Source organism: Emydura macquarii, unplaced genomic scaffold (assembly GCF_026122565.2).
Source record: "Emydura macquarii macquarii isolate MOO-44397 ecotype Brisbane River unplaced genomic scaffold, CSIRO-AGI_Emac_v2 contig_3240, whole genome shotgun sequence".
NCBI lineage: Eukaryota > Metazoa > Chordata > Testudines > Chelidae > Emydura > Emydura macquarii.
The window spans coordinates 5,713,514-5,726,454 of NW_027133377.1; the positions used below are offsets into that span (position 1 = coordinate 5,713,514).

Here is a 12,941-nt window from a genome sequence, read left to right on the forward strand (position 1 = left end):
CACCTCCTAGCTACTTTTAGTTCAGGAGGTTTATGGTGAACAGCAACTAAAACGAAGTGTTTCATTAAGCCCTTCAGGCTGATCTAGTTAGCATTCACAAAGTGAAATAACCTATACATCGCTTTACTCTTCATTAGATGACTGTTTAGAAGAAAGATATGAGCTAATCAATTTTATTTCAGTAGCTGGGCAATGTCCTGGTGCTACCCCCTTGCTCCCAAAAAATTATAATATAGATCTAATAATTGAGGGCTTATCAACAGTAGTGATAAAGAATTTCCTCTATGGTTGTCATTCAATGTTTCACCTTGGTGGGCACAAATGATAAATCACTTCATGTAAAATCTATTATTAAACTAATCAAGGAAGCCACAGTATAAAAAAATGGGAGCTTACAAAACAAAACAACACAAAAAGCTGACATCAGAAAAGGATAGACAGGATTAGATCCTGCATGATTTCAAGAACAAATAGATCCCTCTGGGACTTTGGGGATTAATATTTTTTCTCTCTCAGACACTGTTCAGAATTAATGAGGGTACCTGCAACAATGCTGGCAAGCTGCTGAGTTCTGGTGATGGGGTAGATGCTGCGTGCCTGAACGACTGCTGAAGCTATTTTCTTGGCGTGTCTCTCCTCCCCGTATGTTCTCAGGATGGACGCAAGCGCCTGTTGATCTAAAGCATTCACAACATCAGCAGCGGTGGGCATGTCAGGATACCTACGCACAAGAAGAGCCAATTAGTTCACTGACGTCAGTTTTCATTGACAAGAGGTGAAGCTTCATAGCATTGAGACATAAAGTCAAACACACACACTGCATACAAGTGCCTTTGAGGTTTTAAAATAAGAGACAGCAATCCTGTGAAAACGGAAATAGCTTCTACCTTTTAAATCCCATCTCTTATTACTTCAGATGGAGTTTCTTCCTTAACATTAATTAGCAATAAAAAAGAGCCGAACCTTAAGCATTACCATAAACTTCAACATTAATGAGTTGACAAAGATTAGCTGTAGTTCAAGTATTTTTCTAAAATTAAAATGCTGTAAGGTTGACTTTATTTAGACATCTTCAAAATCTGAACTCATTTGTCAGGTGTTTATTTGTTCTGTTTTCCATTTGGAATATAGAGGAACTAATCTCAAGGATCTTTCCTCTTATATGTAGTGCTATGAAAAATGATCCTTTATGAAGATAATTTCCTGTACTGTCACTTAAAGGTATCACAATTTAAATGCAAATGTTATTTTGAAAGAAAAGGATATTTGTAAATATCTAACAAAGACAAACAAAATATCCCATAGTCATCATTTCTTTCCCCTGCACAACTTTCTGTATTGAAATCATTCAAGATCTTTTATATACACTGAATGTATATTCACTAATATGCGGAGACTGCTCAATCTATTTCACTATTTCACAGACTTTGTTCTACAAAGGGACTGAGAGGCAGAATATTTTTCAGTATTTTATTATTTCCCCACAATATCTTACAGGAAATAACCAAACTTCAGATATTATTTGCCCTTTATATTTATCAGCAACTGTATACAGCATGTGTCAGTTTTATCACATTCATTCTTTATTCTTATCATGCATGTTCATATACTAGTGGGAATACTTTAGTGTCAAAAAACCACAGGCTTGAACCCCAGTAGGATCTCAGCTGTTCATACTAGAGATGACTAAATTGAATATCATGCAATTTACTGTATCAGTCTTAGGGATAATTTCTTAGAAACTGAGGTACTCCTAACTATGTATGAACATTAACAATTCCATGGCTCATATTCTAAAATACAAGTTTGTCCCACTACTCTTGGCCAGAATTTCCCATTCCCTTACTGGTGTGCAGCATGCTGTCTCTGTTAATTATCATCATCCATACAACAGAGGTGACTGCATATTTTGTGTTTTATGTAAAAAGGTACATTCCTCATGAAAAGCACTGGGACCCTTTGAGGTGACAGGCGCTATATACATAGAAAATATTACTATTTATTATTATAATTGCATTCCACATCCAGATTATACTCAGCACTGACTCTAACCAATTAAATACAAAGTGGTTTTTTCCTAATTGTTAATTTGAGTATAAAGTATGTCATTCTGCTGTGCTTTCTATGAAACATAAGAGGATGTTAATGCATTGCTTACAGTAAGCATGCAAGTATTGGTAGAATATTTAATGCCTTGAAAGCAGTGTTGCCATTTTAGTTTAATTGATAGGCTCATTGCAGTTTCTTTGTAGAGGTTAGCACATGCCCATCTTCAAAGTAGCTACCATAGTTAGAAGAAATCTGTTAGAACATCCTTCATTTCACCTAGATGATAAACTACCTTCTCAGTTACAATTACATTTATATCCTACATCATGTGGAGACTTAATTTCCTTACGGTCTGCTTAACAAAATTAAAGATGGCTGTTTTAATTATTGTTATTCATTTCTTTTAACCTTAAATATGTAAAGCCTAAGAGTCAAATTCTGACCTTCCACCACTGAAATCCAAAAGTACTTTCACTCTGAATTTATGCTGGAGTAAGCAAGATTGGAATCTGGCCCTAAATCCTGAGAACTAGATGAGCCTCTATGGCAAAAGAACAAAGCTGATTTATTATGTATGTGCAGAGTTAGATGTGGGGGTGTGTAATGGGAATTCTGCAACCTAAAAAGGAAATTAAATTCAGAGTGTTGTTGAGAAATTGATTTCTTGTTGTGAGAAGAAATGTTTGATCAATACATACCTGTCACTATCCATCCTCATATCCAAGGGGCCATCCTTTCGCAAGGAAAAACCTCTTTCAGGAGTATCAAGCTGCATAGAGGAACACCCAGCATCCAAAAGAACTCCATCTAGTGTCCCCGGCTCCACTCCAGCTGAGATTAACAAGGTTTCTGCTTGGCTAAACTGTCCTAGAAGAGCCTGAATCTGTTTCCTATGAGAGAATCACAGATAAAAAGTCTCAATCTTAATGCTAATAGGGCAACATTTCCTCCCTTTTAAAGTAAGAAATGGACAAAAATCTAGGAATAACATTTGCAAAAGCACTTAAGTGACTTAGGCTTCTCAGCCCCATTTTCAAAACAGACTTAGGAATTTAGGAGCCTATGTCTCCATGACACTTAGACTCGTAAATCACTTTTCAAAATTTTAACGTTGGTCTGGTTTTCCTCTCAAACCAGATTTACACTAATGCAACTCCACTAACAACAGAGTAACTCCAGTTTTCAACTAGTATAAGTGAGAAGACCCCACCAATTTTATTTATCCAAATAAAGAAAAATGAGAAAGAAGAAATAAAAACAAGACCATTAAAAAAACCCAAACACCTTTTAAAAAAAATTTCATCACAACAAAAATTATGATCACAATTCATTTCTACCAGAAATGGTATCCCTATTAAAGTTAAGGTGAACCAATTCACTTAACCATGAGTAGCAAGGCTGAGAAATATTTGGAATAAATGAATATTACATGAAAGGTATTTGCCTACACACATAGGAATGGGATTTGATAGCCTTGAAAAGAGTGGTGATCCATTTGATATATCTACTCAGACACTCGATATTTTAATTTATGTTTTAGACAGCTTTGAGAAATAAATCATTTTCACTTTTTATTTTCCCAAAGAAAGATTTTCCTGGAAATTTGCAGACTTTGTAGACTTCCATTCATTCTTTTTGTCATTTACAGACTATTTTCTCTTTTCATGGCTGAATTTCTTTGTTATTTATTTTTTCTTCAGCACTGCCAATTTTTAGTTCTCTGATTTAATCTGATTCAAAGTCCATGTCCCCAGATCTTAATAATTTAGCTCTTAGCATTTAGTGTGGAAAATTGTCCCCGCACTCGGTCCATCTAGCAGGTTAAAATCATCCAAAATACAGTGCATGCCTCTGTGTGTGAGTTTATGATGGGTTACTTCCTATGCAGTTAGATCAAAAGTGATTGTTAGAAGAACAAGCAGGAAAGGTAAAACAATGGCTAAGGATCATCCCAACAAACTCTCAAACATAATGGCTAGGTTTATAGCCATGAAAAGACTCCTCCACACCAACGGTGGTGACATCGCTGTTTTGGTAGTGCTGAGAAAACGGAGCTCAAAGGGAATGCAAAACATTAAGAGTACCCAGGATCTAGAAAAAAGCGGAAGTTGAATGAGTAGCCAGAAGCTACTGAGAGTGTCAGAGAATGCTGACAGGCTGGCCAGGGAATATACAGAGACAGAGTCTGCTGTGAACAGGACAGTCTGTTTCTTCCAGTCAGAGATAGGGGAGGAAACTATGTTGAAGGAAACTTGAAAAGCTGGCAAAGAAAGATGAAGATGTAAGTAAGATCCAGGTGTACAGACTTTTTATTGTTTTTACCCTTTGTTATATGTGCTATGTACCTCTGGGGGAAGGAATAAATAATGCTTTGTTTTGAAGACACTGTTTTTGAGTTGCTTCAATCAATTCACTAGATCCCTGGAAGATGAGGGTTTACAGGTCCCAACCACAGTTGGGCCTGGCACATTAACATGATTGGTAAGTGGGGGTTAGGGGGGGGGGTAGAGGCTGCAGTCCAGACACTCAGTCCCAGAGTAGCAGGACCATTTGGTACCACACAGAGTGAAGCTCAGGAAGCCAGTCCTGTCACCGAAGGGCTGCACTCAAGAGGGACTAAAAGGGTATAAAGTGCTGTTTGCCGTGTAACTGTGAAAACATAATTTATCTTCTCTGTAATTATCGTGATGCTGCTTACATAGGCTATTCTAGTCAAATTCCAAACATTTGATCTTTTAAAAGCTTCTTTGTTTGTCAATCTCATTTGTTTTAACATTCTTGAAAGACTGTTACCTAAACACAATGGCTTTAAAGAATGTCTAATGATGATTTACATTTACATAACATCTTACAACTCAAAAAACCCAAAACAAAACAAAACCAAATTCTCTGTAGGGATTCCTTCATATAGCAGTGAAATGTAACCAAACTGGCGTGATGCATGGCAGCTGTATGACAGCATACAACATTAGGCAGCAGTTTAGGGCAGGAAGTAAAATAGACTGTACCCTACTGAAAATACAACAGGTTTTTCAGATAGGGAACAAGCAATGACTCAAATAAGAATTTGCCTAGGATACTCAGGTAAATGGCCTTAGTCTAGTATAAAGTACCGCTGTTGAATAACACCATATTCTAGTCAAAAGATGTCTCCTCCAGCAGCTGTGCAATATCCCTTTACATCACGCTGAGGCATAGGTCCAACACTCACTCCAAGTGTCACCTACAACCTACTGAAACATTAACACCACTTCATGAACATTGTGGTTGTTCCTTGAAAGTCACCCAGCCAAAAATGACCAAACCCAACTATGTCTAGTTTAAGAGATACTACTGGTAGGTATTTATATAGCACTTTAAATCTTCATCATCCTCTAGAAACACCAAATTATTAATATTCACCACACAACAAAATAGTAAAAAGTAATTTCAAGTGCTACATCTGCTCTTGAGCCTCTTAGCAGTTTTTGTGATTTTACAACCACATTTTTTTCTCTCTTACAAAGTGTTTCTTTCTCCTACTGTTGTGAGAAAGAACCACACAGACACAGGGGAGATGGTGAAACTGACAATACACAAAGTGCTGTGAAGTGCATGAAGTAAACGAACTGAGAAAGCAGAGTGGTTCCCTGCCTCACACCTCCCATTTAACTTTTTCAGATATAGTGATTTTAGGGGTTACTTGTAATAACAGTAGATAAAAATGTTCAGAGAGACGTGTGGTATAAGTTCCTGGTGTCCCTTAAACATTGTGTTTTGGGTATATTCATATACATGATCTTGGTCTCATCTCTCTCCATTGCTACTCTTACACATTCTGCTGCTAAGTTTTTAAAAGTATTTAATGCCAGCAAATGGCAATTGACTGAATCACCTGAAAACCAAAGTCCTCTACCTAACCAAGAAAAGGTTAAAAAAAGCAGTGGAAGTATCCACATACACACCCAAAGTACGTCAAACTGGAAGACCAATTTAGCGCTTCTTTTGATTCAGCAACTCCAATGAGATTGCCGACATGGGTGCCAATGAGCGCCAACTGTAACAAAAACCTGTCTAGAGCTGGATTTATATTATTAACTCATCTCACCTACGTCACTGAACAGCTGTCAAATGGCAATGATTTTCACTCAATATTGATTTGGGCTCGATTCAAACCAGTGACCTAGAAATAAAAGGCTCTGTATCCCATATCTAATTCTTTGAGCCTTTTAGCCTCCTCATTCCAAACTGTTAGGGTTGTTTTACTGTTTTAAAGCAAAACATCCCCCCTGCATATATAAACCTCCATTTTCTAAAGTAACATCAGTTGAACAACCTTAGATTGAAAGAAGGCTACCATAATGTTTATATTAGCAAAAGAATATAAATGAAATACGTCAAATATTTACCAATTTACCAGCTTTAAAAGTCAATTCCTGAATGTATCATGTACATATCTCAGAAGGAACAACTTGCCACTGTAATTCAAAGGACATAGAATGCACAAACAGATGTCCATATACCCACTTCTGAAAGAACTCAGCTCAGGCCAGCCCAGGTTAGATTTTGTCTTTCCAGGTTCCAAAGCTAGCCATCAATCTCAGGCAGCTAACTATATGAAAAATGGGGGGAAATGATCAAATTTACTTTAATACACATTACAGAGGAAGTTCACATTTTCAAATTCAAGAGCAGCCATTCATAACTTCCTGCTGCAAATGAAGACCACAGAAACTTGATCTTAAATGTCTATGAACTGTAATATATGCAGTATTGGTGTAGCCATGTTGGTCCCAAGATATTAGAGAGACAAGGTGGGTGAAGTAATATCTTTTATTGGACCAACTTCTCTTGGTGAGAGAGACAAGCTTTTGAGCTACACAGAGCTCTTCTTCAGGTCTGGGAAATGTACTCAAAATGTTACAGCTACATACCAGATGGAACAGATTGTTTAGCATACATAGTTAACACATATTTCAAGGGAAAATTCAAGGTGAGGTGGCCCATTAACACCTGTCCAGTCACTGGGGAAGAGAGGCTGGGGTGGGGGGCTTTAAGTGGTTACGGATTGTTGTAATGAGCCATAAAATCCAGTCTCTCTATTCAGTGCATGATTTTTATTATCTAGCAAAGTTATGAACATAAACTTCCAGGCTTTTCTTTTGAAGGTGTTGTGCAGGTTTCCTTTGAGGATGAGGAGTATAAGGTCAGATAAAGAGTTATTACTTTTTGAAAAGTGGACAGGTGATAGAAAAATTATTTAAGACAAAAACACCCTATGTGGGTTCATTCAAGAGCGTAGTGACTGTCTCAATTCATGCACATAGTTGCTATTGGAGTATTTAGTGCACTGGATGAGGTATACAATATGTTGTGATAGGTATGAGTAGGGCCATGAATCTTGAAAGGTGTGCTGTGGGGTTGTTGATCATTGTAGCAGTGGAGATAGGTCTACAGATATTTTTGCATCTGTTGTTCTGGCACTTTGGTGCCGCTTTGAGTTAGTGTGTCCTGGTTTGGGGGGAGCTTGCTTCTGATGATGAACTTGGAGAAGTTGGGGAGTTGTTTGAAGACCAGAAGAGGGAATTCAGGAAAGATTCCTTTCAGGATGTGGTCTTAATCGAGTATGGGTTATAGTTGTTTGATGATACCCCATATGAACTGTACTGTATATTTAATGATCACTTGCTCCAAAATAAATTAGTTCAAGAGGCCAAGCATTTTGGATTAGGGTCAAGATCATATGCTTCATTCTGTATAGGTTAAATAAGATTATTTATACAATTTGAGTGGCAAACGATAGATTAAAAAACATGCCAGCTTCCTAAATTAACATTAGGAACAATGAACATCTCATGCTGTCAGAAGTAAAGATGAATATACTTGCTAGAAAATTTTCTTTTTTCTATCTCCTCTCACCGCTAACCTGCCTATCTCTCAACTCATGCTCAGCCATGTCTACACTAGAGAGCTTACAGTGGCACAGCTGAACCGATGCAGCTGTAAGATCTCTCATGTAGCACTCTATGTCAATGAGAGAGAGCTCTCTAGTTGACATAATTAAACCACTGCCAACTGAGCAACGTAAGTTATAGTGACATAAGTGGTAGTATAGACAGCCTCAGTTGTTCTCCTCTAGTCTCCAACCAAACAACAGAACTTCCTCATACCACCCAACTGTACCTATAGAATACACCTGCCCTTCCTCAAGGCACACTTAACCCAACCCCAAAGAGTGATGCTCATAGAACCTCTTGGCCAAGTCCTCCCTAAACACTGCTGTCTGAGATTTTAGATCACCTCAGACAAAGTCACGTTCTAGATTCAGTCATCTCAGCATTTATTTAGATTTATAAATTCCATAATGTACCCATCCCATGCTCTGGGTGTGTGAGCATAATTTCAGCTATACAGCACCAAACATCCAGATTTCATATAGTAGACCATCTGGCCTACTTTAATAAATGCCTATTAACAAAATTATATGTGCTCAGATGCTACAGTGAATGGGGACCACACCTAGACAACTAGATAGACACCCCCCCCCCCCCCAAAAAAAAATCCTAGTCACACCAGTTTTTATATATTTATATATTTTAAAAATAGGAAAATGTTAATCAAAAGCACAGTTATGGCAGGAATTATCTGTTGAACACATTACATTTTTTCCACATATTCTAGCCAATAAAAAATTCAAAATGTCATTACTGAATCAACTTTGTCTCTATTTTTGGTTAAATTAAAGGTCTAGAAGATAAATATTTTTGTACACTCAAAAATCAATAGAATCTTCAGATCCCAGATGGTAATTTGGGCAATTTTCAAAGTCCAAAATGATGACCCTCATCGTAATTTCAGAAAATGTATTAGTTTCATAAGTACAGCAACGTTTTCCTGAATAAAGGGTAATAAGGTATGTCATACATTACTGAACTTATTTTGAAAGATATTTAGGGCTTGTCTAATGGGAAGTTACATATGTAAATTAGGATATGAATTTACAGCATGCTTGTTACTCCTCACTAACTTTTCATACGGACACTTTTACTGCACACTATGAAAGTGCCTTTGTGAACTTATTCTTCAAGCCTGCAATACAGTAAAACATTATTCTGCACCAGCTTTTAGATAATATGGTCATACTTAATATTAAAATTCTATTTTAAATCATGAGAAAAGAGTTAATAAATTATTCATATTTTTTATAAATATCTGGGTAAGTGAGGTTCTTTGGCCTGCATTGTGCAGGAGGTCAGACTAGATGATCATATTGGTCCCTTCTGACTTTAGAGTCTACGAGTCTACATGTGTAATCTGTGTTATAGATAGTTATAAGAACATCACTAGCAGGTGTTGTAGCTGCATATAAGCAATCAGCTGACTGTTGAAGTCTATAATGATTGATTTGCCATTTATTAAAACAACTATTACATCATCCTTTACCTCTTGTAACAGATCATACTGACAGTTGTAAAATCACTTTTGAAGAAGTGACTGGTTGCAAGTCAGTGATCCGAATGGGCTTACTCCTGCCACCTATTGATGAAATGGGGAAAAGATGTCAGACTATTTGCATGGACACACCTACTTTGCATAGGTGATCCGCAGACAGACCTGCTTTGCCAAAGTGATCAATTTTGGCTGTTTTGGGTTAAATTCACTTAAATCGTGGATGCAGGAATAATGAAATATTGTTATGCTTACTGCATGACTGAAGAGCAGAGGGCTGTATTTAACATGTCCTAATTGAGAGGATCACCCTAAATGTAATCTCACTTGTGAAGCATGGGCCGTAGTGAAATCCAAATCCAAATCCAAGTGAAAGGCAGGGAAAACTAGTGCAGGTGTCTTATGTGGTGGTAAAGACTTTGTTTAAAGGGTCCTAGATGCCATTTGACCTGCTCTGTACAGTGTTTAAAGACAGAACTGACTAGATTCAATTGAGAGTCCTTGTTTCCTAGGCTTGGTCTACACTTACCCCGGCGATTCGGTGGCAGTCAACAGGAGTTATGCAAACTATGCAGAAAACTTGCGTAACTCCCATCGACTGCTGTGTTCTCTTCTGCGTGCCGTCTTCACTGCACTGTGTCAACGGGAACCGCATTCCCATCGATGCAGTGCTATGCCACTTGCGGGGGTGAATTAATAGCGTCGACTTCTGAATCAACTGAATGGGTCTTCACTGACCACTCAGTCGATCCAGATAAATCTATCTGATGGCAGCTACTTTGCTGCCATCAGTGCAAACACAGTCTTAGTGACCGTGAGAGTTGAAATCACTGATAAGCAGATCTTGGTGGCTGAGCCTTAGACCTAGTGTGGGGACAATGTTCCGGTGAAATACCACACAGGGGAGGCAGAAGTGACATTCTCCACTACTCAGTGAAATCACTAAGAGCAGAGGCAAAGAATTACTGCCCACGATACTGGCAGGTAGGTGTTTACTTATTGTTTGCATACTTTTCAGTTATTGTTGCAGTGTTTACCCAAATTAGTGCTGTATTGCCTCTCCTCTTAATAAATGTTTCTTTTCTTATATATAGGCTCAGTGCTTGTGAGTGGGGAAGGATAGCCTCAGAAGACCCAGGAGTGGCATTCAGTTGTCCCAGATTTCTGGGTGGAGGCTTGAGATGGGTTTGTTTTGTAATTTTAAGAGGAACCTGTAGATATGGAACCCAATCCTTGCTGCTGCCAACATCACCAGGAAGAGTTACACATTCATCACATCACTCACTTCCCTATCCTCGGGTATTTTTCACTACTTCATCAACAGAGCAGCTTCACTTTGAATTGATAAATCTTATATATTTCCTTATTCCTTCTATGATACAAGTTGAAAAAGGCATTTTTAAAACAGCTCACATTAAAGGCATCGTGCTGCTCCTATTGAAGACAATGGGGAATTTTGCTACTGTACTTAAACAGAAACAAGATTAGGCTCCTAATGTTAGATGCCAGAATTGACTTTTCTATACAGAAAAGCAACTTTAGTGTTTAAATCTTACATTTGTTACTGTCTGTGAAACTTAATATGTTTAGCACAACAGTAAGATCTCAATCCAGAAGAATGGTTTTCAAGGACACTATGTCTAAAATTTCCATTTGACATTTTTTAGGGGGTCCACAAATGAAAAATGAAAACCACTGGTCTAGAAGTTATAATGCAATTTTGGAAATACATGAAAAGAATGTGAATTACAGAAACATATAAAGACAAGAATTATGTATCATTAAACACTTTTTCAGAGCACATAAGTAAATAAATAGCAGAATCTGTGGCCATTCATTAAGCAACAATCATCATAGCTACTGTTTTATCATCAGGAGAGAGAGAGAGAGTACAAACAATGTAGTTTAAAAAAAAATCACATCCTTGGTTTATCTTCCGGTTAAAACACAGAGGAAACTCTAAAGCTGTGCTGCCAGGTTATGTAAGCGGGGAAAAGAATGCAGCAGCAGGACAGGATGGCTCAACAGTGATCAGCTACATTATCATAACCAACAAAATGTGGTCTTTCACAGTTTGAGGTTTTGCTCAGGTTCCCAGAACCCACGCTTTGCTGTACACAGTAGGAGACAAATGCTTGAAGGAACATCTGCTACTCTAATTTAAAGGAGGAACAAGTTCATTCCACCACTCAGGCTTCATCTACACTAGCAACTTATGTTGGTATAACTACATCACTCAGGGATGTGGAAAATCCACATGCCTAAGCAACATAGTTATACTAACCCAACTCCCAGTGTAGACAGCACTATGTCAATGGGAGGGCTTCTCCCATAGACATAGCTACCGCCGCTTAAGGAGGTGGATTACCCATGCCTGTGAGAGAAACTCTTCTGTCAGCTTAGGTCACTTCTTCACTGAAGCACTACAGTAGTGCAGCTGTCACTGGTCCCACTGTGCACACAGCAATAGTTAACTGCTGTCTGCACAGTGCGGATATAATATGTAAAGATTTTGTCCATAATATAAAATCAGATTAAATGTTTTTAATACAAGCAAATTAAAATATTAGGTTTTTGTTATTTGGTTGCTCTTCTAACAAAACCCACGACTCCAAACCATTAGTCGCCATCTTTTCAAAAAAGATTTATTATAAAAGAAGTTAATATCATCAAACTTTACACTCAGTTTACAAGATACCTTAAAAAAGGTGTGAACATGAATTATAAACATTGCACCTAGGATAATTAAAAAATCCTACTTATAATTACAGCATCAGTTTAGTGCACTATTTCTAAAGGTTTTAATGTTTGTATTTATTTAAAATTCTTCAACACACTCACCTGTGTGTAAAACACAGCTTTAGAGTTCATGATTTAACATACATTTATGATTTAGACAGTAACAGAAAATGGACTGTCAAAACAGGATATTCCTTCCTATACCTTCACATTCAATGGTTTTTAAATATCTGACTTACATTGCAATTTGATTTAACCTTTTGTAAGATTGTTATAAACATACAAACCATACAGTATGTAAAATTCTCTTAGCCTTTCTGTGGAACTGACTTATAAATGCTGCTATTGCTACATTTTCTTTAGCTAACAAAGGAAATTTATACAATATTTTTTTTCCACATCAATAATTTTGACATTCTAAAGAGCCCTAGTCACAGAGAGCTTGCTCAGAATTGTTCGTAATTGTTGCTTTGACAGATCTGCTGCTACTGATACTTAGAACATATTTGCATAACCTTCACCTTGTTACCCAATATGGGTCTGGGTCCTACGACTTAGTGGTAGCACTATGACACAATTAGGAGAAAATAAATCTAAGCCCTACGCATGTTTTTTTTAATTCAGTAACTGCTGAAAGTGATCGAGTTGCCTGACAAAGCCCTAGAGAATTTTTACTCCCTTTACCAACTACTTCGTTTGATACTGCATTTAACCCTTAGGACATT

At 37.4% G+C, this 12,941-nt stretch overlaps 1 protein-coding gene across 2 annotated transcripts in view; it reads right to left on the bottom strand.

Annotated features, from left to right (window-relative positions):
* The window catches only part of METTL15 (methyltransferase 15, mitochondrial 12S rRNA N4-cytidine), a 188,735-nt gene that overhangs the window by 19,216 nt on the left and 156,578 nt on the right, over positions 1-12,941 (bottom strand). For both annotated transcript variants that reach the window (XM_067532056.1, XM_067532055.1), the window contains exons 4-5: positions 2,748-2,939; positions 543-721 (exon numbers count right to left, since the gene is read on the bottom strand). In XM_067532056.1, coding sequence (XP_067388157.1) covers positions 543-721; positions 2,748-2,939 — 371 coding nt within the window. The remainder of the gene's footprint in view (positions 1-542; positions 722-2,747; positions 2,940-12,941) is intronic.